Source organism: Heloderma suspectum, chromosome 3, assembly GCF_057233095.1.
Source record: "Heloderma suspectum isolate Gila_16-S chromosome 3, 16-S_ref, whole genome shotgun sequence".
In the NCBI taxonomy this organism is placed as follows: Eukaryota; Metazoa; Chordata; class Lepidosauria; order Squamata; family Helodermatidae; genus Heloderma; species Heloderma suspectum.
Genome location: NC_139460.1, coordinates 21,198,866 through 21,226,484, shown reverse-complemented (window position 1 = coordinate 21,226,484; position 27,619 = coordinate 21,198,866). Strand labels below are relative to the sequence as shown.

Genomic DNA, 27,619 nt, shown 5'->3' with positions numbered 1-27,619 from the left:
ACTTTCCTCATAGGGGAGTTGCTCCAACCCCTTGAACAATTTTGTTTCCTTATTTAGTTACTTAGGGTGCAATCCCTTGCATATTTAGACAGAAAAAAGTCCTACAACTCCCAGCATTCCACAGCCTGCCATGAGTCCTGGCCCAACAATCAAAGACACTTTCAGGTACAGCACACCTTTATTTGATAGAGAGAAAATGCTGCAGCATGGGGAGTTCACTCTCTGGGTAGTGAAATAAACTCCCCCCTGCATGCTAGACACCACTAGCTTTTTATTAGGAAATTGATTACACAGCCACCTAATCCTGTGCAGAATGCTTGTTGACCAAAAAGGAAGTCTAGTTTAACTACCAGTTCTTAAACCGTCGGCTGGCCTGTCTGGAGAATGGTAACATACAGGCAGTTCCCTATTTGGTTTGTTCACATATGGAAACTTTTGCTGGTTAGGCAAACTGCTTTTCAGAACTTTGTAAATTGTGCATTTTTTGGTGAGAGAGGGTGGGGGTGGTCATGTACACATTCAAAAATTCCACAGTGAAGATACCCAGGCCCAACCTTCACTGAGCCTTGATATGGCTTCCTTCTGGTCTATTACAGTCAGCCATAACACATGTTATTGGCAGGAAGGGCTTTAAGGCTATTTTTGGTACTTTTGCCAGATGGCCATGCTCCCTTTGCCTTCAGCGCCACCCACCACTGGAATGTGGCACCTGAGAGCTTCTCTGAAATGGGAATTCAGCCCTCAAGCTGAAAAAGGTTCAACACCCTTGTATAACATCACTGTGAGAGAGGCCATATCTCAGTGCAAACCACATGCTTTGCATACAGAAGGTTCCCCATCCCCAGTTTTCTCCTGAGCATATCCGGTTCAGACTGAGGATAACCCTTGTCTGAAACCCTGGATTGCCAGCTGTTGTCAGTCAGCATACTGAGCAAGATAGAGCAATGGCTGGACTCTGGTTCCTATGGCCCTGTTATCAGAAAGCCCCCTGCTTAGGGTGGCCACTTACATACTACCAAAAAAGAGGAAGTACATGACCCAAGGAGTGGGCAAAAGAGGACATCGACTGCATAGATGCAAATCTAGAAATAATTAGTATAGTTTAAATATAATTTAAATAAACTTCCATAGTGAGGAAGAAAATGACCAGGGGCCCTGTGTGCCTGCTCAATCTGCCACCCAGATACTACCTCTTGATGGGAAATTTCAAGCCCCTGGCTCTCTTATGGTCTTTTATGTCTAAACTGGACTTGGACCAGACAGTCTTTCAAATACCTTTAAATAAAGGACTGTTCTTTGATAGCCTTTCTAATAGAGGACTGTGAAGCAGGACACATTGCCACTCCAGTGGAGGCTGGTGGTTGTGATGTCAGTGGGGTGGTAAATCCACTCTGGGTTTCAGTCAGAACCAGTCAGAACTTTGCACCTTGGATAGTCCTTTAGAGCTCTGAGTGGTTCTGACTGAAAGAAAGCCAGAGCAGACCCACTACCCCACTGACATCGCAGCCCCCAGCCCCCACTGGGTCACTCTACTCTTGCTTCAGTACTGGCGATAGCTCTCTCTCACAATCAAATCTGTTTGTTTGTTTATTTATTTATTACATTTATATCCCACCTTTTTTTCCTCCGTAAGGAACCCAAGGTGGTGTACATAATCCTCCACCTCTCCATTTTATCCTTGTAACAACAACTCTGTGAGGTAGGTTGGGCTGAGAGTCTGTGACTGGCCCAAAGTCACCCAGTGAGCTTCCATGGCCGAGTGGGGACTAGAACTCGGATTTCCCGGCTCCCAGTCCAACAGTCTCGCCGCTACACCACACTGGCTCTCAATCAAATGACATTGATCAAGAAGCCCCATCTTTTCTTTATGCCACACATTTTCTCAGGGTTTTCTTTTTATTTCCCATTTCCTTTCCAAGGAGAAAAAGAGAGAGAGAGAGAGAGAGAGAGAGAGACATGATGTGTACCAGAAAGTGTTCCAGATGCATTGGGATTGCTCTATTTCCGCTCGCTATCTGTGCTGTTATTTCCAGTCTCCTCCCCTATTTCCCCAACGGAGAAGTGTTGGAGCCCCACAAGATTACCGAACTGGTCTGGTTTTTCCATGGCATTCTGGGAGCTGGAATATTAGTAAGAAAAAGTATTCATTGCTGCAATGCATGTTTCAGCAATTTGTAAAAAGTTACCTAAAAATACCTATCAAATGACAGATCTACACAACACATCTGTATCAGTTTTATACTAGTTTGTCATGGCTCCCTTCATTCCTCTGTCATAGTTTGCTGAGAATTCTGTTACAAATATCCGTTGTCCTACTCACAGAACTACAGTTCCCAGCATTCTCTGGGAGAAGGAATCACCATTAATTCAGTTAAAGTATGCGACATAGATGCACCCAAGTTTGTTTATTTTGCTGTTTCATTTTTTTCTTAACAGTTACATATTGACTTGATTTTAGTTTTGCAGAAGCGTATGTATGTTTTTAGAGCAATCTGATTAATAGCGAGGCACTTTAAAATGTATTCCATTAAAAAATGTAACCAGTGTAGTCATAATCATAAAGCCAGAGGCTGGTGGTTCCAATTTCCGTGGGGCTGTGAATCCATTCCGATTTTTAAGTCAGAACCAACCAGAACTCTAAAGGAGGTATGCAAGGTGCTGAACCCAATCCCCAAAATAGGTTTAGCACCTTGGATAGCCCCTTTAGAGTTCTGGCTGGTTCTGACTGAAACCTGGAATGGATTCACGGCCCCACCGAAATTGGAGCCATCAGCCTGCACTGGCCAGAGATGTCATCAGGGTAGGGATTTGGGGCAGAATTCTGGGGCCCCACTCCACAGAATGGTCAGGAGGGTTCCCAAACACAGCTAGGCTGGATTAACACATTTTGAAGTAAGTAAAGTAATACACATTGTCATCTATAGGTCATGAACATAAGACCATTAAATGTAGAGTCTAAAATTACCTAACTCTACCACCGCATAAAGCAAAGAATTAAACATAAAAGAAGCTTTGGGTATAGTCTCATTCAGAATATAACTTTTTGATCTAAGTAGAAACAGCCCAACGTCATGTCGAAAGGCGTCACACACACACACAAAGAACAGCGAGGGAGGAGAGAGTCCATTGATCTTCCAGATAACAACAACAGCACTCTCAGAGTAGTTATTGACCCTCAGTGCATTATTTCAATTAATGCGTGTTTATTTCCTGTGAAATGGCATGCAGATTTGCACTGGCAGTTTACCGGTGGAACATTCCTGCAACTGCTGTTGTACCATTTACACTTGAACACCACCCGTTCAGTGTCCTATAAGTGCTGGTTGTTTTCTGCTATCTCTCCTGGGAGCCTTGAAAAGATTAACACTTCTCAAGATTCCCAGCACAAATTCTTGCCTCTCGATTCATGGGGAGGAGAAGCATCACTTGAATAGACAGCAAATGATAATCTGGTAGTGAGCATACACACACTACATCCAAAATGTCTTGATGCAATTTCAGAAGAGTGGACTGCCAGTTAAGGGTATCCTTGTTTAGTTTTTGAGGCTCTTTTGATTCCGGTGTGTTATCTTTGAGGCTTTTTTGGTGCTGGTGTATTACTGTAGTAGGAGGTGAAAAAAAAATATATTAAAGATGGCCTCTCCATCTTACATTCCATGACAGCCTCATTAAAAGTTAAATTGGAGGTTATTATTGTTGGCAATAGTATTTATTTAAAACAATGAATTGTTTAATGTTTAAAAACAGGTGGTTAGTGGACTAAAAACTCTTTAAATGGTGACACCTCAAATAGGTACTTTTGGAAGGTATAAAAATAGCTATTGCTGGAGGGTATCAAGATGCCATTAAAAACAGATGGATGACGTTTTTGTACATTCTAAATGTTTAAAAAGGAAAAATGGCTCATATCCTCGATAATAACAAGTGCTTCCAATTCCCAGGTCAATCATGGAGTTGAACCAGAGGCTACCCTCCTGTGTGCTACTGCCTGAACCACTGAGAACATCTCCTCTCAATTATGCTGGCCTCCTGGCAAAGTTCCATTTTATCTGCAAAAGACAGAGAGAATCGTGAGCACTTTAAAAGAGAGAGAGACAAAACAAACAAGCCTCACTTTTGTGGCAAGCATATGTCCTTGGAATGAGTCTAGGCAAGAAAGAAAGAAAGAAAGAAAGAAGAAAGAAAGAAAGAAAGAAAGAAAGAAAGAAAGAAAGAGCAAACTTGCAGATTGGCTAAGAGGGCTTCCCTGGCATATTAGAATATAAGAACATAAGAAGAGCTGTGGTGGTTTAGACCAAAGGCCTATCTAGTCCAGCAGTCTGTTGACACAATGCCAAACCAACTGCCCATGGGAAGCCTATAAGCAGGACATGAGTGCAACAGCCCTTCTGCTCATGTTTCCCAGCAACTGGTATACAGAGGCATACTGTATGTGGCAGCAGGAATTAGTTTGGTAGGAAGTAGTTGACTTCAGACATTCTAAAAGAGGAAGCATAAGTGAGCTGCTCCATTTCATTTTCCCACCTTTGTTTGAGATAAAGTGGAGTCTTCTCCTCTCTCTACATGTTTCTTTGCAGATAAGATGTGGGGCCAACTGGTGGGAGATGCATAGTTCATTGTCAGGTGTTTTTGACAAACATGCACAATAAATTCAGCCTGGAAAAGTAGTAACCTTCACTGTTCTCCAAGGGATGCAGAGAACTAACTGGTTTAGTCCCCCTCACTCCCGCTTCTTGCCTCACTCCAACCTGACTGAAATGCCTTCATTTGCAATCCATGGTTTCCTGGAGGAGAGTCAATGGCCCATTTCACAATAATCTTAAACCATAGTTTAGTGTTACATGAACAAGCAGCAGCAAACCTCAGGTTTCTGCACTCCACCTTTCCCTCACCTTTTCTGGCATGGGTGCAAGGAGGAGATTGTAAGTATCCACTTGTCAGGAGTACCCCTGTTGTCTTCTGAACCCTCCAATAGCCAGAATCAACAGTCAGACAAAAGGGCTGCTTTCCAAAGCTTTGTTTCCATTCAACCTAATGAGGCTTACAGATGCTAATTGCCTGAGACTCAGAAGAAATACAAACGAACAGCCTACCAGGGGTTTCTAAGAGTTAGGATATCAGTTGGTCTCCATTTGGAGAAAAGTGCGGCAACTCTCTGAACTTAAGGAGTAGGAGGGGAAATTCTCCCCCTTTCCCATGGGGCCTCAGGGCACAGCTGCTGACGTTGAGCCAACCGGGCTGAGAGCCTCAGCTCGGCTCCCGCAACCTCTCACTTGTGCCTGCGCCTGCACCTCGCATCTAAAAGCTCAAGCTGTCCCTCCCTTTCCATGCCAGGGTCACTGTCGCTCCCAGGAATGTGAGCAGGGGGGCTCCCCCTCCAGCTGCACCTCTGAAACCTGAGAGGGTTCCTCTCCCACCGATTGTATCTCCTCCTCAGAATCAAAGCTGCTTTGGGACTCTATGGGCTCAGACCCAACCCTGACACCACTTTCTGTTTTAAACTAAGTACAGAAGGGCAGCCGCTTACATATCGCCAAAAAAGAGGACAAAAACATCTGGGGGGACATGGGATGGTTCGGTTTCTGGGCTCTGAGGTTGGAAACTGGGCTGCAACTGTGGTGCCCAGAAACCATGCTCCCCACCCCTCCCCCTCCCCCGTGTAGCCAGCATGGTTCTGGCTATGTCTCCACACTCAGAAATGGAGTGTGGGAACAGGAAAAGGGGTTTTTCCTGGGGGTGGGGTGGGGAGGAGACTGGGGCATCAGCCATACGATGGTTCCTATTGCTATCCCAATCTCCTTTCCTCTCCCTCTGAAGCGCCACTGCTAGATGGGCCAAATCTGCAGAAATGCAGGGTGGTCTCTGTGCTCCAGCTGCCAACATTGGATACTTGGCAGCCTCCAAGTTCGGAGGCTGCCAACTATCTTCATAGGATTGTGTGCCCTTACAGAAACACAGAATAACCTTGTAATGGGCACAGTCATATAGACCCAGGATCATCCTGGCCTCTCAGGAGATTGTGTAGTCTGAACTGCTCCTCATGACTTCTGCCAAAAGTGAAAGCATTCCTCTCATATGGCCTACTAACACTGAGGCCTTCTGGGCTTGCCTCTTAAAGAAGCAGACTAGACAGAGTAGTCATCTGTCCAGGCTAGATAACTTCACACCCACTGAGGCCTTCCACTAGGACTTGATTCTGGAGTTGCCCTGGAAGGGGAAGTCTTGAGCTCTTCCGCAGGTAACCCTGCATCATTTTGTCTCTACCTGGAGATAATGAAGAAGAGCTCATATTTGTGGGGATAGGGTCGTTCATTTCAGCAGAGTCTGTGACCAAGGACTGTGGGGTCATAATTTGTACAGCTTTGCATGAAGGGTTGTTTGTATTACTGTATTCTCGCAACTAATCCATGTGACATCTCCAGAATTGTCCATGTGCAGGCTGCACCTTTTATGAAACCAGCCCTGTTACCTCCCACTTGTGGGTACAATTGTGGATGGAACCCACTGTGGACCACCTATAGTTTTTGAGCTAAACTTTATCTTATGGTGAAAAGGTACATAGATTCCTAGAAGTCAAAGCACAGAACTCCTGATCTTTCTTAGACTGCAAATCTCTGGCAAGATCAGGTTGAACAAAGGAATGTCAGACGAATCTGTTTCTGCAGTGGAGTTTGAGGAGTTTTCCTAGGATTGGGCCCCTGGACTTGATTCCAGTTCCTGCTGCAGCACTCAACTTGGTCTCCAGTGAGTTGGGCCAGTTCATAGATTTTCCAGGCGTTTTGCACATTTTTTCACCATGTTCTGCAGTTTGTGCAAATGTCTGAGCAATTTCCACAAACTATGGTTGAATTTGAACAAACTCAGCTGTAATTTGTGCAAATTGCTCAGACATTTGTGCAAATTGCAGAATCTGCGGGGGAAATGTGCAAAAAAGTTTCAGGGTTCGGCTTGCAAATGCAAATCAAGTGGAGTCAAAAAAGAACTGGATTTCCCAGAGATGGATATCCTTACTTGAACATGATCTAGGCATGTCCTAAGGTGACATCCCATAAGCAGTTTGGCTGGGTTGGAGCCAATGCTGTAACATGTTGTGCAACCAAGAATCTTGCAGGTCTTGTTGCCCAATTCCCTTTGAGGCATCTTTTGTGGCCTGTACCATTTGCTCCACTTTCCTGTTTTGAGGTCTGCAAGGCGCAACATGATGGTCCTGATGAGATTATTGTTGGGAAATTCTTCGAAAACTGCAGAGAGGAAAATTTTGCCACTGTCTGAAACTACTGTGTCTGGTAGTTGCGAACAGTTAATAGAGGACTGCTATCACATCTGCTGATGTTAGGCTACTTCAAGACATTTTGAGAAGGAATCCACAACAGTTGAAAAGGTTTTACCCTGAAAAGGTCTAGCAAAGTCAATGTGAGACCAAAGTTTCTTGGTCACTTCCCAGGGGAATATAGGGGCCTTAGATGGGTTATGGTGAATGGACTGGCACATGCTGCATTCTCTCAGGACTCTTTCTATGTCTGTGTCCATTCTAGGCCAAATAACTTCTGGCCAGTGCTTTCATCTGCACAGTACCCAGGTATACAGCATGTAGAGTTCTCAGAATAATCTGCCATCCTGGTTCAGGAATCATGACCCAATTTCCCCATAAGAGGCAAACTTTGCAGACTGACAGTTCATGCTGATGTGATGAATTCTTCGCCCAGGTTCTCAGTTGGCCAACCCTTCCATGCCCAATTGAGAACATATGCCAGGATAGGATCTTTGATTTTCAGACTGAACTGATTGCCAGGTTGATGTGGGGGTTCAGGCATTGATTCCAACATAAGGACTTCTGCAGGCAGAGTAGAATACTCCAGCTTAATGTGTCAGCATTTGCAATCCATATTCCTGGCTTGTATGTGAACTTGTAATCGTATGCATTTAACATCATGCGCCAGCATTGCATGCAGGAAGACAAAATGGTGGGGGGGTGTTGGCTTGTCTTTGGTGAAAATTTTCCAAGAAGTGGCTTATGGACAGTTTGGATTTCAAAGGTATGTCCACACACATAGTTATGAAATTACTCCAGCAATAAGAGCCAATGCTTCTGTATCAATTTGGGCACGGTGTCTTTCAGTAGAGGTCATTGTCATAGAACAAAAGGCAATGAGAACATCCATACCATCCAATAGTGTGTGAGGACAGTCCCAAACCATCAGATGAGAACCTCAGAAGAAAATACAAAAAATGGTGGTATAGTCTCATATTGGTTTTCCAGCATCAGACAATCCCATCTTCCTTGCCACAATTTTTTGTATATGGGAAACAACAACACACACCAGATACCTCCAAACTCAACAATTATTTATTATATCTTACAAAAACACAGAGAGCAACCTTATTTGACTTGTAAGAGGAGCATAAACAACTTAACTGAACAATTGTCCTTGGTAACTGGTACACTCATATGTCCTTGATACCTGGTACAGAATTGTCCTGGCCTCTCAGGAGATTACGCAGACTAATTGCTTATAGTGACTTCTGCCAAAAGTGAAAGCATTTCTATCTGTATCTCTCATGTAGCCTACTTTCCTTGAGGGAAAGTGGAGTTGGGCCAGGGGAAGGATTGTGGCTATCTGGGGAACTTGGAGGACCAGATTCGGATGCCACATAGGCCAGATTTGGTCATGGGCCTGAGGTTCTACATCCCTGATTTATGCATTCTACTTTCAGCTAATCCCCTCTCCCCAAAAAGAATATGTTTAAAAATAGTAACAAAACTGCTCTGGGAATTAGAGCCAGGAGGTATATTGATGATGTTACAGGCACCAGCCAATAGGTGCCTTCCAGTGCTGACCTTTTTCTCATTCAAGCTGAACCACTCTGAAATCCTGCAGGGCTGTTTTTTTCCAGAGCCAACACCACCACCATACCTGGAAAGAAAAATGAGTTGCTAGCAGACCACTTCCAACACTCTTAGTTATAATATTACCTCTGTCTTGTACTCTGACGTCCCATCCCCTTTGTGCCTGAACACAAGGGCTGGCCCTACCATTAGGCAGACTGTGGCAGTTGCCTTAGGGGGCAGATGCTGGGGGATGGCAGCAAGGCGGTAGAAGAGAGAGCTGTGTGCCTTGCAGCCTCCCCTGTGCTCCCTAAGCTAGCCTGCTGCCTGCTCATGTTGAAGAAAGATTCACCTGCCAGTCCAGTAGGCTTTTGTACATAGAAAGGGGGCGCCATCTTGTTCTTTGCCTCAGACAGCAAAATATCTTTGGCCAACCCTGCTTAACACAGCTTAGGTTCCCTCAGCATTAAGCTTCTTTTGGTCTTGTGAAGAATCCACCCCCTTGCGCATTTTGCAAGCCCGTGTAATGACTACTTTTTCAATAATTATTCAATGTGTCTTTCCCCCCAGGTTTTCTTGCCAGCATTTATGATGCTGGGTGTAGGTGGAGCAGGATGCTGTGCCAATAAATTTGGGGTAAGCAGTGAATGAAATCTTAAATGGGAGATGAACAGGTGATAACAGGCTAGATGTAAGAAGCACATCCCACCACAAACTGGATAGGAACATCAGGAAAGATCTCTCCCTGCCCCCTCCATTTCCTTGTCTCAGAGTGGCCTTGTTCAGGTGTTCTACATTTGGGAATACTAAACACATGAGAGGGTGTTTGTGCTAGCCTTGCCCCCCTCCATTGTAGCTTTTGTTGCCCTCAGCTTTCTGAAGAGGAGAGCCTCCTTCAGTCATGGAAGAGGAGAGCCTGCTGCATTCATGGAGGCTCTCCATGAGATTTTGAACTGGACTGTGTGGAGAGCCCCCACAGATGCAGGACACTCTCCTCCTCAGAAATTCGCCCCCCATGAGTCGGGGGCAACAAAAACAATGATGGAGGGGAGCAAGGCTAGAGCGTTCACGCTCCTCACGTGTTCACTCTTCTGAGATGTAGAATGCCTGAGTAGGTCTAACAACGATTCATTTCATTTCATGTATTACATATCTATACCACCCAAAGCCAAAGCTCTCTGGGCGGTTTACGACGATTAAAAACCTTAAAAAATACAATATTGTGCATAATATAAAAGCAGTTTAGCTACAAACATATAAACAGACAGCAGACATACCTTGTTGTTGTTGTTCAGTCGTGTCCGACTCTTCGTGACCCCATGGACCACAGCACGCCAGGCCTTCCTGTCCTGCGCTCTCTCCCGGAGCATGCTCAAGTTCATATTCATTGCATCGGTGATGCTATCTAGCCATCTCATCCTCTGCCGTCCCCTTCTCCTTTTGCCTTCAGTCTTTCCCAGCATCAGGGTCTTTTCCAGAGAGTTTTCTCTTCGCATTAGGTGGCCAAAATATTTGAGCTTCAGCTTCAGTATCTGTCCTTCCAATGAGCAGTCAGGGTTGATTTCCTTTAGGACTGACTGATCTGACCTCCTTGCAGTCCAGGGGACTCGTAAGAGTCTTCTCCAGCACCACAGTTCGAAAGCATCAATTCTTCGGCGCTCAGACATACCTACACACACGTATATCCAGACAATATCCGTGACCAGATTAAAAATCTATCATATGCTGCCAAATGCCTAGAGGGAGTAGAGGAAGGTCTTAACCTCGTGCCGAAAACAATGTTGACACCAGGCAGGCCTCGCTGGGGAGTACATTCAATAATTGGGGGGGCTGCCACTGAGAAGGCCCCCCCTTGTTGCCACCCTCAGAGGAGGTACCTGTAGGGGTGGACAAACCACGCTACTTCTGGTCCGGGGGGTCCACAGCGGGGAAATCCGGGCTGCTTGGGGCCCCGCAGATTTCTCTGGAACATTGCTGCCATTGTCGGATTTCGTGGGGTGGCTCTCCTCCATGGGGGCTGACCACACCAGGACCCTTACCACACCAGGACCCTTCTTCCCCATGCTGGCTGTTAGGGAAGCCCTTGACAGCCAGCATGGGGAGGAAGGGCCTCGGCGGCACCCCAATGCTCTCGCCCCAGCACCTTTTAGAATGGAGGAGAGCTGCCCTGCGGGAAATCCGATGGGCCCGGAGGCGAGTGGGGACGGTGCACTGTGGACATCACAGGTCAGATTCTTGAGAATCCAGCCTGATTTGAATCTGCAGCAGATTTCTCTGCCATCCCTACGTACCTGGAGGAGGGCCTTCAACAATGAGCATAGAGTACGGATAGGTTCATGCTGGGAGAGGTGCTCCATAAGGTATTGTGGTTCCGAGCCGTGTAAAGGTTTATAGGTTAAAACCAGCGCCTTGAATGATGGGTGAATACAGTGTACCATGTGGTTGATATGGGGAAAACCTTACCATCTGCTAAGGCCTTCGCACTTTGCCACACTTTAGAATGTGCACATTAGCACAAACAAAAATCCCGCCTCACTTTCATTAATACAGATGACTGAGCAAATCTGTGGTGGAATTCCTTACCACTTGGTAAGCTGGTAGTCTGTTTTACAGCCTTCCCCAAGTTGGTGCCCTCCAGATATTGGCTGGGAATGCTGGACGTTGCACTCCAACTCATCTGGAGGGCGTCAGATAGGAGACATCTTCTGTATGAGGTCAGTGTTGGCCTCAGAAATGGGGGCAGGTCTTGATAAGGTCGCATCCAGGAAATTCAGCAGATGGGAAACCAGGTGGGCATATAGGCCAAGTTTTGGCACTGGTGGATCCTGCTGGGATTCTTGGGCCATAGCAACTATCTGAGGATGCCAGCTCTGCTCCTGTTGGCCCTGACTACTGTAGAAATCGTGCACAATCATGGCTCAAAAATGGAGAGAGACATCTCAGGATGCTGGAACACAGATTTTATTTGTAAAAAGCCCTTTTCTTCAAGGGCTGTAAAAGTAATATAGGACAACACATTACTACAACATGATTCTTTTTTTGGCATTATATATCATTGCACGTTGCAAATAGGCCTGTGCATACATTTTAGCATTAAAACATATAAATCATTAAATACTGCAGATGGGCCTGTGCATACGTACTTATAAAAATGTCTGCAGAAATTCCTATAAGAAATGTATCCTATTATAGTTCACTGGTGACTTGGAAAAAGTGTTCAGAAGGCTGTAATTTATACTATTAGAGACGTTTTCAAGACGTTTTTGCAGGTGGGCTTTTAGTAAATATAATCTCTTGTTTCAGCATCCTGAGACGTTGCTCTCCATTTTGAGGTCTATTTTGGATGCTCTCCCGCTTTTGCACCCCCCCCCCAATCATGATGCAAATTGTTATTGTTTTATGAAAATCCAGATTCCGTTCCCTTCCTATTGTCAGGCGATAGCACCATTCAAATCAATTGTGCTTATCTGTGCCTGAGTGCATGTCAAAATGGCATCGCTTGCTACATCTCCATTTTATTTTCTCTTTCGCTACCCCATTAAAAGTCTTCATGTCTTTCCTGTGCATTTGCATGTTCCCCTTCCAAAATTGCAGGCTTGGATTTTAAAATATTTCCCCTTAGGATGTATGAGATTTATGCAATGACATCTGTGCACTTACACATACACACACACCACAATAATCCTGATGTAATTTGATTCAGGGGGTGGGGGACAGGGCAGACCTTGAAGGCTTAACTATACAGTATATTAGGAGTGGGCCACATATGGCCCATGGGTGCTCCCTGCCCCCCTCTCCCCGGCACCACTGGCATTTGCTGAATTTGGGAGGCAAACCGTCGTGTGTGTGTGTGTGTGCATGTGTGCGCGCGCACGTGCTGCTGCTGCCGCCATGTTCAGTGATAAAGCTGCAGCAGTGGCAGGAATGTGGCCTATGTGGTGGTGGGGAGTCTACAGGACCAAGTTTGCAGTAGGTTTTCAGTTTTCATTTCTGATTTGGAGGCAAACTATGGTTTGTGGTAACCACAGTTTGCTTTCTCCAGCTGTTACAACAGAGCAAGGATGCAAGGGAGGAAATTGGGAGTGCGTCAGAGGAGAAGGGAGTGGGGGAGAGAACCTAAGAACAGCCATGCTAGATCAGACCAAGGGTCCATCTAGTCCAGCATTCTGTTCACACAGTGGCCAACCAGCTGTCGACCAAGAACCCACAAGCAGGGCATGAGTGCAGCAGCACCCTCCTACCCATGTTCCACAGCAACTGGTGTACACAGGCTCACTGCCTCTGATACTGGAGGTAGCACATAGCCATCAAGACTAGTAGCCATTGATAGCATTCTCCTCCAGGAATTTGTCTAACCCCCTTTTAAAGCTATCCAAACTGGTGGCCATCACTACTTCCTGTAGTAGCAAATTCCATAGTTTAACTATGTGCTGTGTGAAGAAGTACTTCCTTTTCTCTGTCTTGAATCTCCCACCAATCAGCTTCATAGGATGACCCTGGGTTCTAGTATTTTGAGAGAGGGAGAAAAATGTCTCCCTATCTGCATTCTCCACACCAAGCATAATGTTGTACCCCTCTATCACGTCTCCCCTTTCCCTCCTGTTTTCCAAGCTAGGGAGAGGGAGGATAGAGCACACAGGCCCATCCACCTTCAACAGCCAAACCATAGGGTCGTATCCAACGTTAGCCTAACTGAAGTCCCATTCATTTTAAAGGGTCTACTCTAAGTAGGACTAACATTGGATACAACTCATAGTTTGGTTGTGATGTATGAGGTGGTCCATAGAGTCTATTTAAAATACTCAATGCCATTTAAAAATATAAATTAAAAATACTGTAATATAGTTAGTTAAGTTTCCTGCTTTGTTATGACCTATGGCAGAATTGGGGCTCCTGGCCCACTTGGAGTCCCAATTTGGCCCTCTGTGGTTTTATGGAAGACCACACCCCTTTTCTTGGACCACTAATCATTTGCTGATTTCCTGGCTTCTGTGCAATCCCCCCCCCCCATTCTACTACCAGAGTTGTGATGCAAATTACAAAAGTGGGCACCTCTACACCATTCCAGCTGTAGATTTTTCTTTTGCATGTTGTTGGTTTTACCAAGAGGCTGGGGAGCAAAGTGGTAGATGGACTGAGCAGGGAAGGAGCAGAATGGGATTACTGGGGAATCACAAATGCTGAGAAGGAGGAGTGGGGCTAGAGATAGGAGAATCTGTCTGTTTCACTTTCCCCTGCATTCAGTTTTTAGAGATATGTTGAAAACCTAGTACAACTTTACAAAGCGAGGGGGGGAAAGTAACTTCATTCATTCATTTTCTTCTCTCTCTATCCACAAGTATCCAAGGTGGCTGATAAGAATAAAAACTAGAATAAGAACAGAAAGTTACAACTAAAGATACAAGCATAATTTAATATAATGATGATGATGACGATGATAATGTTATACCAGCAGGATAAATAGCAATAAGCATGCATTTTTCACAAAGGCCTTCAGAAACAGCCATGTTTTCCCTATAGAGGGAAAAATAGGCAATGGGATAGATTAATCTGTCCATTTCAGTTTATCTCATATTTGAATATTTGAGTCTCAAGTTCTTTTTGTCCCAAATATGAAGAACTTTGCGATTTATGGTAAATTATTATCACAACCAAACTGAAACAAAATTCTCACCCATCAAGCCCTAGCTGGGCCACCATTTCACCTGGTGGCAGCTAGGGATGTCGGAGAAATCTGCAACAGAACCAAATGGATTCCACAGCGGACTGGCTTTATCCCTGTTGGGTGGATTTCACAGACTTGTGGACCATTTTTCTAACTTTCCTGAATTTTGCACACATTTTGTGGTAGAAAAATATGCAAAATTAAAAAAAAAACTCAGCCAAAAATGCACATTTCCCCCATAGGCTAAAGTGTGAAAATGGTATTTAGGCATTAGGCAATTAGGCATACATCTGCAGTAATTCCGGGAAAACTGAAATAATCTGCAATGACGACTACAATGTACTGGTTAGCTGCCAGACTCCACAAATACTTCTTTAGAACTGCAGGAACCAATTTGGTCTCCTGATTCTTCCAAACACCAAGAGTGAAAATCTCCCCCTTCCTACAGAGTGTTGCAAATTGAAATGTTTTTTCAACCTCATCTACTTGTTGACATTCTTCTGCAGTATCTAAACCATAGCACATATCTCCCTTTGTGTTCATGGTGTCTTGAACCAACCTTTATCTATTTTCATGTGCCCTTGGGTACCTTCCATCTAACTTGGAGGATATACAAACATATTTCTCCTTGTGCAGCTGTAGATATATACTCCCTCAAGAGGTACGGATAGCCTCTGAGCCGTATCATTAGGGAGGTCACCCAATTACAGACATTTGTGTAAATTAATCATGTTTTAGTGGATCATTAATGAATTAATTGGTTAAATGAAAATACACTTGCATATGAGTAAAACAATAGTGCTTTGTTTTTAGATTATGCACATCTGTGTTGTAGAAGAGGAATTCCCCCCCACCCCCTTTATCAACTTAGAAGAGCCATTTCAGGGCCAGCCCAAGACATTTTGCTGTCTGATGGTGCCCCCTCCATTCCATGTGGTGATGGGATAGCACCCTCTCCCAACATCCCAAGCTAGCCGCAGGCTGGCTTAGGAGGCACAGGGCAGGCTGTTTGGCACGCAACTCTCTCCTTCAACACCTTGCTGCCACCTCTGAGCATCAGCCACCTGATGCAATTGCCTCACTCTGCCTAATGGCAGGGCCAGCCATGAGCATTTCCCCCTAATGATAAGGCCTAACCTCTCACTTAGGGTGGAATGCCTCTTCTAAGGGTGCTTCCAGATGGAGGGCTCAATCAGAAGGCATTGTGTAGCTGTTCCATCTTTTCTTCCTTAATTGATTTTTTGCAATAAGAAAAAAGATGGAAGAAGTGGTGGGAAAACACTGGAGGGTTACAAGTCGAAGACAACGACGCCTGGACCCACTGTAAAATTCCATGAATGAGGAAGGCAATAAACACGTCATCTGGAAGAAACTTAAAGTGGTGCTTTCTATCTACAGTTTTTATATAAGTACTTGTATGAGTACACACACACACACACACACACACACACCCTACTGCTCAGTTAATGCGGGCAACTTCTTAGTCAATCAATGTAAGTGAATAAGGGCACAATGCTTTGCATGATTAGGCAGAAAAAAGTCCTACAATTCCCAGCATTCCCCAGCCAGCCATGCTGGCTGGGGAATGCTGGGAGTTCTAGAACTTCTTTCTGTCTAAACATGCATAGGATTGCCCCCTAAGTGATTAAACACTAAAGCCATACATATAATATCAACATTTCATCATATGGGGGTAGGAATTCTGCTAGTCCTACATGTTAGACTGGGAGATTCTAGATTGGGGATGGGGAATCAATATATATATTCAGATTTTCAAAAGCTGGCAAGTTATGTATACATGTGCGCATGTGTGCATCGATCTTACCTTGGGAAAGTGGAAGGTGGAGGTGGCGACAGGCACTCCCAGAGATATGTTCCTGTGAAGCACATGCGTTCCAGCTGGGGACTGGGGCTACAAGGTCTAGAATTGGCAGTGGGAAATGGACACCTGATGCATCATTTCCAGCAAGAAGAAGGCTCTGGAGGGACATGTAATCCCAGCCCCTATGGGAAGTGATGCTTTGTTGAGTCTCTGGGAGGCAGGAAAGGGGAACAGGAGGAGGCTGGTGCTATAGAGGGTTTTTGAGAGTTTGACTAGAAAAGTCGAAATGCTCTGAATACTGTCGGGGCAAATGGGAGCCAGATCGCTTTTCCAGAATTTGTATATCTGCAGGTAGGGATGGGAGAGAAATTAAACTTGCCTAAATTAACAGTTTCAAACCAACGTGGGAACTGAAACTTAGTGTTCTCTAGAAACGTGTACTTCTCCAAATTTTTTGCAACGGAGCTCTCCGATCAGACATGTACAAAAATGCCTATATTCAGGGAAAGTGCACAAAAAATTGCATATGTTGATGACAATAACACTTTAAAATGCAGTATATTAGAAAAATGCTTGCAAAAATGTGTGTAAAAGGCAAAATTGCATACAAAAATGCATGTTTTAGGAAATGCACACAAAAATGCATAGAAATGTTCATGCAAACTTTTTAAAAAATTCTCAAAGTTCAGGAAAAATGAGAAAAGGAGAAATAACAACAGGCAATGACAGGTCTATCGAACAATCTTCAAGTTTCCAAAACACACTACCTAGCCTCTGTTCTGCCTTTCCAGCCACTTGGAGCTGTCCAAGCCGGTGACAATGCTTGAACTCTAATGAATGAAGTATTTTTAAATTGAAGATTTCCAATAAAACCCATTTCTAACCCCTCCCTTTGTAGAGACAACTATGTGTTTAACGAGACAACCTGGAGCATCTGCAACCCCCCCCCCCCAAACATTGTCCTGTGGAACATTGTGCTGTTTTCACTCCTGCAGGTCATTGGCACAGCGGAAATGATCCTGTGCCTCATTCAAGTTGTCAACGGGCTCATCAGGATCGGATGCGGCTGGTGCTTGAGAAAAGGAAAGGTGAGTGCTAATCATCAAAAGAGGTATTTCATGTCACAAAGCATCATCATCCTGTGGAATTCATTGCTACAGGATGCAGTGGCTGCTACTACACACAGCCCTTCAATAGGTGTGGTTGGGGTTTACTGATGGCTACTCCCCATAGCCCCTTTATGGATCACTGCCTTGTTGTGGTGAAGGGGCTTGCGTAACTCAGTGAAGCCATAAGCTATGCCATGCAGGGCCACCCAAGACGGACAGGTCATGGCAGAGAGTTCTGACAAAATGTGGTCCACTGGAGAAGGAAATGGCAACCCACTCCAGTATTCTTGCCAAGAAAACCCCATGGAACGTATCACAAGGCTAAAAGATATGACGCCGGAAAATGAGCCCCTCAGGTCGGAAGGTGTCCAATATACTACTGGGGAAGAGCAGAGGGTATTTCCAAGTAGCGCCAGAAAGAATGAAGCGGCTGGGCCAAAGCCAAAAGGACACTCAGCTGTGGATGTGTCTGGTGGTGAAAAGAAAATCCGATGCTGTACAGAACAATATTGTTTAGGAACCTGGAATGTCAGATCAATGAATCAAGGTAAGCTGGAGGTGGTCAAACATGAGATGGCAAGATTGAACATCGACATCTTGGGAATCAGCGAACTAAAATGGGCAGGCATGGGCGAATTTAATTCAGGTGACCATCATATCTACTATTGTGGGCAAGAATCCCTTAGAAGAAATGGAGTAGCACTCATAGTCAACAAAAGGGTGGGAAAAGCAGTACTGGGGTACAATCTCAAAAACGATAGAATGATCTCAGTACGAATCCAAGGCAAACCATTCAACATCACAATAATTCAAGTCTATGCCCTAACCACTGATGCCGAAGAAGCTGAGGTTGATCGATTCTATGAAGACCTACAACACCTTCTAGAACTAACACCAAAAAAAGATGTCCTCTTCATCATAGGGGATTGGAATGCTAAAGTAGGAAGTCAAGAAATCACCGGGATAACAGGCAGGCATGGCCTTGGTGTACAAAATGAAGCAGGACAAAAGCTAATCGAGTTTTGCCAAGAGAACACACTGATCATAGCAAACACTCTTTTCCAACAGCACAAGAGACGACTCTACACATGGACATCACCAGATGGTCAATATCGAAATCAGATTGATTATGTCCTTTGCAGCCAAAGATGGAGAAGCTCCATACCGTCAGTAAAAACAAGGCCTGGAGCTGACTGTGGCTCAGATCATGAGCTGCTTCTTGCAAAATTTCAGCTTAAATTGAAGAACGTAGGGAAAACCACTAAACCATTCAGGTACGACCTAAATCATATCCTTTATGAATATACAGTGGAGGTGAGGAATAGATTTCAGGGATTAGACCTGATAGACAGAGTGCCTGAGGAACTATGGACGGAGGTCCGTAACATTGTTCAGGAGGCAGCAACTCAATCCATCCCAAAGAAAAAGAAATGCAAGAAAGCAAAGTGGCTGTCTGATGAGGCTTTACAAGTAGCTGAGGAAAGAAGGGAAGCAAAAAGCAAGGGAGAAAGGGGAAGATATATCCAACTGAATGCAGATTTCCAGAGAATAGCAAGGAGAGACAAGAAGGCCTTCTTAAATGAACAATGCAAAGAAATCGAGGAAAACAACAGAATGGGAAAGACTAGAGATCTCTTCAAGAAAACTGGAGATCTCAAGGGAACGTTTTGTGCAAAGACAGGCATGATAAAGGACAAAGAAGGCAGGGACCTAACAGAAGCAGATGAGATTAAGAAGAGGTGGAAAGAATACACAGAAGAACTATACAGGAAAGATCTGAATGTCCCTGATAGCCATGATAGTGCGGTCACTGAACTTGAGCCGGACATCCTCGAGAGTGAAGTCAAGTGGGCCTTAGGAAGCATTACTAACAACAAAGCTAGCGGAGATGACACTATTCCAGCTGAGCTATTTAAAATCCTAAAAGATTATGCTGTTAAAGTGCTGCATTCAATATGCCAACAAATTTGGAACACTCAACAATGGCCGCAAGACTGGAAAAGGTCAGTTTACATTCCAATTCCAAAGAAGGGCAATGCCAAAGAGTGTTCAAACTACCGTACAATTGCGCTCATTTCACATGCCAGCAAGGTGATGCTCAAAATCCTACAAGCTAGGCTTCAGCAGTATGCAAACCGAGAACTACCGGAAGTACAAGCTGGGTTTCGAAGAGGCAGAGGAACTAGAGATCAAATCGCCAACATTCGCTGCATCATGGAGAAAGCAAGAGAATTCCAGAAAAACATCTATTTCTGCTTCATTGACTACGCTAAAGCCTTTGATTGTGTGGATCACAACAAACTGTGGCAAATTCTTAAAGTGATGGGAGTACCAGACCACCTTACCTGTCTCCTGAGAAACCTTTACGAGGGTCAAGAAGCAACAGTAAGAACCGGACATGGAACAACTGAGTGGTTCAAAATTGGGAAAGGAGTACGACAAGGCTGCATATTGTCACCCTGCTTATTTAACTTATATGCAGAGTACATCATGAGAAACGCCGGGTTGGATGAATCAGAGGTCGGAATTAAGATTGCTGGGAGAATTATCAACAACCTCCGATATGCAGACGATACCACCCTAATGGCAGAAAGCGAAGAGGATCTAAAGAGCCTCTTGTTGAGGGTGAAAGTGGAGAGTGCAAAAGCTAGTTTGAAACTCAACATTAAGAAAACTAAGATCATGGCATCTGGCCCTATCACTTCCTGGCATATAGAAGGGGAAGAAATGGAAGCAGTGACAGATTTTACTTTCTTGGGCTCCAAGATCACCACAGACGGTGACTGTAGCCATGAAATTAAAAGACGCTTGCTCCTTGGGAGGAAAGCTATGGCAAACCTAGACAGCATAGTGAGAAGCAGAGACATCACCTTGCCGACAAAGGTCTGTCTAATCAAAGCTATGGTTTTCCCAGTAGTAATGTATGGCTGTGAGAGCTGGACTATAAGGAAGGCTGAGCGCCGAAGAATCGATGCTTTCGAACTGTGGTGCTGGAGAAGACTCTTATGAATTCCCTGGACTGCAAGGAGGTCCAATCAGTCAGTCCTAAAGGAAATCAACCCTGAGTGCTCATTGGAAGGACAGATACTGAAGCTGAAGCTCAAATATTTTGGCCACCTAATGCGAAGAAAAAACTCTCTGGAGGGGACCCTGATGCTGGGAAGGACTGAAGGCAAAAGGAGAAGGGGACGGCAGAGGATGAGATGGCTAGATAGCATCTCCGATGCAGTGAATATGAACTTGAGCACACTCCGGGAGAGAGCGCAGGACAGGAGGGCCTGGTGTGCTATGGTCCATGGGGTCACGAAGAGTCAGACACGACTGAACGACTGAACAACAACTCCCCATAGCAGCCAAAAGATAACCTTTTAATACAATATACCTCTAACTATCAGATGCTAGTGATTAACAATGTGGATGAATATTGCCACAGCTGCCCCTTTTGTGAGTCTCTGTAGCACTTACCACAAGATGCTCAGAGCAGCTTATATGGGGCCATCCCATTTTATCCTCGCAATAACTTTCAACCCGAGTTCAGGCCAAAACAGATATTTCTTTAAATCTCTGTCTAGTAGCTACATCTTTTCCCCCATTTTTACTCTAGAGTAGGTGCAGGGGGCCCAATCCAGAATTAAAAAGCCTCCTTGGCTCCCTCCCCCACAGCTACGGTCCTGATCTAAATTGGGCCCCTTGTGTCTACTCTAAATAAAAATGAAAAAAGACATAGCTGCTAGACAGAGATTTAAAGTAATGTCTGTTTTGGTCCTTATTTACCCCCCTTTGTGGTCCTGGAAAATTCATTTATCTTTTGAGACAGTTGCCTCTTAAGACAATATGTGACTGATCATGTATGCAGACCCCAATGTCTTATGCATTCCTTTTTATATATATAACATTACAAAATGCTGCAAATAAATATCAGATTGAATTAGGGATGTATGGATTGTGTTTGCAGATTGTCAAGCATCTTTCCTTTCCTTTCCTTTCCTTTCCTTTCCTTTCCTTTCCTTTCCTTTCCTTTCCTTTCCTTTCCTTTCCTTTCCTTTCCTTTCCTTTCCTTGTACGTCCATTAACAGAATTAGATTTTTTGGCCAGAATTTTGTTCTGCTTGCGCTAATTCACATCAGTGCTAATCCGTATTAACTACTGTGGATTAGCACCTTTGCGCAAGTGCACAAGTGTGCATTGGCACTAATGTGCATTAGTGAAAGTATAAAATAGCACAAATTTCCCCACCCCCAAAGTGAAAAACCAGTCTGCAAGTCTGGGGAATCTGCCTGAAATAGAAAAGGCTAGTTCGCTGTGGAATCTGCAGGTCAGATTAATAGAAATCCAAACGCATTTGAATCCATTGTAGATTGCTCCAACGTCCCTAAATTGAATCCACCTCTGCCCTTCAGTTCGCAGAAGGGCTTTTGATTCAGTGAAGGTCTCTCCACTAAGGGAAGAGGAGGGGAGACGATATTTGCCAATTCCTCCTTCCCACTGCAGCCCTCTGCTCCCCCCACAATCTGCTCCAGGGGGTTGGGGGACCTTCCAGAACAGCATGGAAAGTGCTATGGGGGCTGCAGGGGAATGAGGCATTGGGAAAAATCACCTCTCCTCCTCTTCTGTTAGTGGAGGCCTTTGATAGACAAAAGATTCATCTGCAAATGGAAGGGCTCACATAAGGGTATCGCTCAATACAACCCACCTTCTGCAAAAATATAAATTACCTGCTCATAATCTTGATTATCCTGTTAACTCACCCCTTCCCATGTTTTGCTTGTTTGCAGACTGATCTACCACAATTCTAAGATCCTCCTCACTTGTACTATTGTTGAGCCAAGTATAGCCCATCTTGTAACTGTGCATTTTTATTTATTTATTGCATTTATACCCCGCCTTTCTCCCTCTCGCAAGGAACTCAAGGCGGCTTACATTATCCTCCTCCTCACCGTTGTATCCTCACAACAACAACCCTGTGAGGTAGGTTGGGCTGAGAGTCTGTGACTGGCCCAAAGTCACCCAGTGAGCTTCCATGGCGAAGTGGGGACTAGAACCCGGATCTCCCAGCTCCCAGTCCGTCACTCTCACCACTACACTACACTGGCTCTCCAAAAGAATTTGGTTTCTTTTTCCTAGGTGCAGAACTTGGCATTTGTCCCTATTAAATTTCATTCTCTTGTTTTCTGCCCAGCACTCCAGCCTATCAAGATCACTTTGAATTCTGTTTCTCTCTTCCAGGGTATTAACTATCCCACCCAATTCTGTGTCATCTGCAAATTTGATCAGCATTCCCTGCACCTCCTCCTCCAAGTCATTCATAAAAATGTTGAAGAGCACTGGGCCCAGGACTGAGCCTTGCGGTACCCCACTCGTTACCTCTCCCCAGTTGGAGAAAGTCCCATTGATAAGCACTCTTTGAGTCCGATTCTGTAGCCAACTGTGGATCCACCGGATCGTTGTTACATCTAGCCCACTTTGAGCTTGTTTGCTAATCAGGATATCATGGGGCACTTTGTTGAAAACTTTGCTGAAGTCGAGGTATATGATGTCCACAGCATTCCCACGGTCGACAAGGGAGGTTACCTGATCCAAAAATGAGATCAGATTCGTCTGGCAGGATTTGTTCTTGACAAATCCATGTTGGCTTCGAGTAATCACTGCATTGTTTTCAAGGTGCTTCCAGACGGATTGCTTTATCATCTGCTCCAGAATTTTCCCAGGGATTGATGTCAGACTGACTGGTCTGTAGTTCCCAGGTTCCTCCTTTTTGCCCTTTTTGAAGATAGGGACAACATTAGCCCTCCTCCCATCATCTGGCACTTCACCTGTCCTCCATGATTTCATTTATTACATTTTTTTCCCTCTTGCAAGGAGCCCAAGGTGGCTAATATGCTCCTCCTCCTCCTCCTCCTCCTCTCTATTTTATCCTCACAACAACCCTGTGAGGTTGGTTAGGCTGAGAGTCAGTGACTGGTCCAAAGTCACCCAGTAAGCTTCATGGTCAAGTGGGGACTAGAACCCAGGGCTCATGAGTCCTAGTCCAACATTATAACCACTACATCACACTGGTTCTCCAGTGGCTATTAGTCATGACAACCAATAGAACTTCCATGTTCAGAGGCAATATAACTTTGAATACTAGCTACTGGGAAAACAACAACAGGGAAGGGCTGTTGCCTCCATGTCCCGCCTGTAAGCTTCCCAGAAGCATCTGGCTAGCCATTGTTGGAGGCAGAATTCTGGGCTAGATGAACCTTTGATGCAGCCTTCCCCAACCTGGTGCCTTCCAGATGTTTTGCACTACAGCTCCCATCATTCTTGACCATTGGCCATGCTGACTGGGGCTGATGGGAGGTGACGTTGAAAACATCTGGAGGGCACCCCAGTTCGGGAAGGCTACTTTAATGTGATCCAGAGGAACTGGATGTTCTTATCTGGCCCAACCTTCTGTTTCAAGATACAGTATACTTAATACCAGTGACACATATGCATTAGGGATGGATGGAGGTGCCATATCCATTTCCATAAACTTCTGCCATTTTTCATCACCAAATTTGTTCCATGCCAGCTTTTATGCAGATTGTTGGTGTGTGTTTTTTGCAAGCATAAATCCGTATGGATTTTTTTGTGGACTTTTTCCAAAGAGTGAATTTTTGTGCACATTTTTCAAATTATACACATTTTTGTACACATCTACCCATTGGCTAAAGCATGTTTATGTGCATTTAAAAATGACTGCATTTTTGGTGCACTTTTCAAAAGTGTGCATGTCATCGGACATATTTTTGTTTTTGTCCTGCAGAACTCATCACAAGTCCTGAAATCTACAGATTTTTGGATGCAAAATGTGTCTGGTTAGTTTCTGGGGGATGCAGATTGAAAAATCCATCTAAAAAATCCATCAGAGCAGATTCCTCACACATCTCTAATATGTAACCATTTTACCTTCTAAATATCCAACAAAAGAAATTCTGTAGCCTCTATGGCAACCTTCCCCAACCAGGTGCTCTCCAGATATGTTAGACTACAACCATAGTGGCTGGGAGATGATGAGGTTGTAGTCAAACACATGTGGAGAGCGCCCGGTTGGGGAAAGTTGCTCTATGGTTAGCTTGTTTCATTCCTTCCCGCTACCAAATATGGTCAGCAGCATAAGCAAAAACCCACTCACCAAACCTTCCCAAGAGAAACGGATAGTACAGTTTTGTGACATTCAGTATTCTTTCTCTAATTTTGGAAGTCCCTGATGATGCCTCAAGAGAAAGAGGGAAAGAAATAAGAGTTTGAGCTTTTCTACGCAAGGCTGTCAATCTGCTGTATCTAGTTTTAATTTCATCACAGAATTGAGATCCAAGCACTACACAAAGAGTGTTTCCTTTCCTGCTTTTCCACTATGTAACCTGTAGGTGGCACTGTGGTATAGCAGAATAGCACAAGTACACAAGTGAAAAAGCAGTTTCTTTTGCTTTTATAATTAAATATCGCATTTTTCCTGCTCTAAAAAAAAACTTGACAAAAGTGCTCTTTAGACTCAGAAGTGAAATTGGAAGGTCATGTTCTTGTCTAAAGAACCCATAAACAACCATGAGTAGGAATGACGAACGCACAATAAATGCCTCATGTAGAAAAGCCTAATGGGAAAGAATGATGGCCTCTTGTCATTTTTTCTATTGATGAAACATTCTCCCATTTCCACTATACCATTATTCACTATCGCTTGCTGTTTAGTTTGTGTAAGAGTTCCATGGCTGTGTGTATTGCAACTCCAGATGGTCAGCTGTAAGTTCATAGCCCACTCCAACCTGAAGCCCTTCAGATGTGATGAACTACAACTCCCATCATCCCTGGCCAGCATAGGGACAGACACATCTGAAGGGTGCCAGGCTGGGAAAGAGTGATACATTAAAGGTGTGGTCCTATGCATGCTGAGACAGAAATAAAGTCCTACAACACTCAGTATTCACCAGGCAGCCATGCTGCCTGGGGAATATTGGGAATTGTAGGACTTTTTTCTGTCTAAACATGAATAGGATTGTGCCCTAAATCAGGGGTGCAGAACCTCTTTCAGCCAGGGGCCAGATCCCATTTCAGAAAAGCTCTGGGGGAGGGGCACATTCTGGAAGAAATAAAGGGAGAAGGGGGTCATAATAACAAAAATACCAGCACATTTTGGGTCAAAGCTCTCCCTGCCGTTAACAAAGCAGCAGGGGAGGCATTTCAACCCTTCAGAATGTGGGAAAAACCATTCAGAAGCTGGGAAACCATCAAATGATCAATGGTTGGGGGAAAGGGGGTGGGGTGAGCAGAAAGGGGTGTGACCAGCTGGGGACCCCTGGAAGGCTGGATTTGAGCCCTGGGTTGCAGGTTCTGCATCACTGCATTAAATAATGAATGACACGTTGCTGCTGCAACCATTTGAGATGGGGGGATGCTGCCATTTAGGGAGGGAAGGGGGGAAAACCTACCCTGATTTTCAGACCACATGTGATTATAGTCCTCTTCACACACGTTTTGATTTCCCTTTCTCATTTTCTATTTTGGGCACAAATTTATACCCACTGCCTCTAAGACCTGCAGGGCAGCGTACCTGGGTCTTCTCCCCATTCTATTCTCAACTCTCGTTTTATCTTGTTAGATTGGCTAGCCTCAGAGAGAGCAACGGGCCCAGCAGTCTCTCAAAGAAGCTGCCTTAGACCAGGCAGTGCAGGGTGGTGGCTCCGATTTCAGTGCAGCTGTAAATCCATTCTGGGTTTTACTCAGAACCAGCCAGAACCCTAAAGGAGCTCTCCAACATGCTGAACCCCAGTCCCCAAATAGGTTCAGCACCTTGGATAGCTCCTTTAGAGTCCTGGCTGGTTTTGACTGAAACTCAGAATGGATGCACAGCCCCATCAAGATCAGAGCCATCCACTGAGACCAGGTCAGACTCTTTGCCCATCTAGCCCAGTATTATCTACCCCAACTAGCAGCAGCTCTCCTGGGTCTCAGCCAAAGGTCCATTCCATCACTTGCTCCCGGATCCTTTTCACTGGAGCCTCCAAGGATCAAACCAGGGTCCACATTCCAGCAGTGGGTATGAACCCAAAGTGGACAGAGTTGAGGATGTGACTGTTGCCTTTATTCAGTACACCCACATTAGGGTGGCCACTTGTGAATCCTCAAAAAAAGAGGACACACATCACCAAAAAAGAGGGCACCTCTTTGCATAAAGTTTGGATATGCTAATTAATATGTATAGATGCACATTTAGAAATAATTATTATAATTTAAAAAGAAATACAGTACTTCTCACCATAAGACTGTGATTAGGTGCCTTGTTCAGTCTGCTGTCCAGGTGCTGTTGATGGGCAACTTTAAGGTCCAGCTCTTCCTTCTGATGGTTCTTTATCTTTGGACTGGACATGGACTGGACAGCCCTTCAAAGTGAGGCAGCCTTCAAAATAGAGGGCAGTCCCCTGGCAACCCTTCAAATAGAGGACTGTCCTCTGTAATTTAGTTATTACTTATTTTACTTATTAAATTTATTAATCGCCCATCTGGCTGGTCACCCAGCCACTTTGGGCGATGTACAATAATAGAAACAGTTTAAAACAATAAAATTCTACGTTAAAAACATCATATTTCTAAAAATACCCTAACCCACCCCAAATGCCTGCCTGAACAACCACGTTTTTAATGCGAGAGGACACGTGACCACCCTAACACATGACACTGATATCCAGGCATTCTCCTTCCCCAATATGTGCAATATATCAGCTTTGTAACTGGGGGACAGAGCAGGACAGAATAAATAATATCAATAATTCGGAACAGGGTGGGTGAGGGGGTGTGACCTGGAAAAAATGGGGCATGGCCCAGGGAGAAAGGACATGGCTGGGGAGAATCCAGATACCTGGACTGAGAAGGACTGAGAAGCCAGTATGTCCGCATTAGGCTCACAGACCAGAGCTTCTCCACCCCTGCACTATACCATAACCTAGTCTAGGTTCTCACTTCATCTCCTTACACCTGCTTTCTAGAAGCGATGTTTATTAAACTGGAAGATAAACTCAGATTTTTTGGTTTCATTTACTTTTTCTTTTTTTGCCATTGAACATTTCAGGACAGTAGAAATTGTTTTGTCTGGCTTGAGTTGGGTAGAGTTTTGTGCCTTGCCTACAAGGTCATGTTCTTTTTTCTCTTGCATTTTTCACACACCTTCTCAGTTC

General features: G+C 44.6%; 1 protein-coding gene across 1 annotated transcript; it reads left to right on the top strand.

Annotated features, from left to right (window-relative positions):
• Positions 1-1,956: 1,956 nt before the first annotated feature.
• LOC146349413 (transmembrane 4 L6 family member 1-like) lies at positions 1,957-17,531 on the top strand. The gene is made up of 4 exons (XM_084845410.1): positions 1,957-2,130; positions 9,398-9,463; positions 14,999-15,153; positions 17,213-17,531. The coding sequence occupies exons 1-4, from the start codon at positions 1,957-1,959 to the stop codon at positions 17,529-17,531; spliced, it is 714 nt and encodes a 237-aa protein (XP_084701536.1).
• The last annotated feature ends 10,088 nt before the right edge of the window (positions 17,532-27,619 follow it).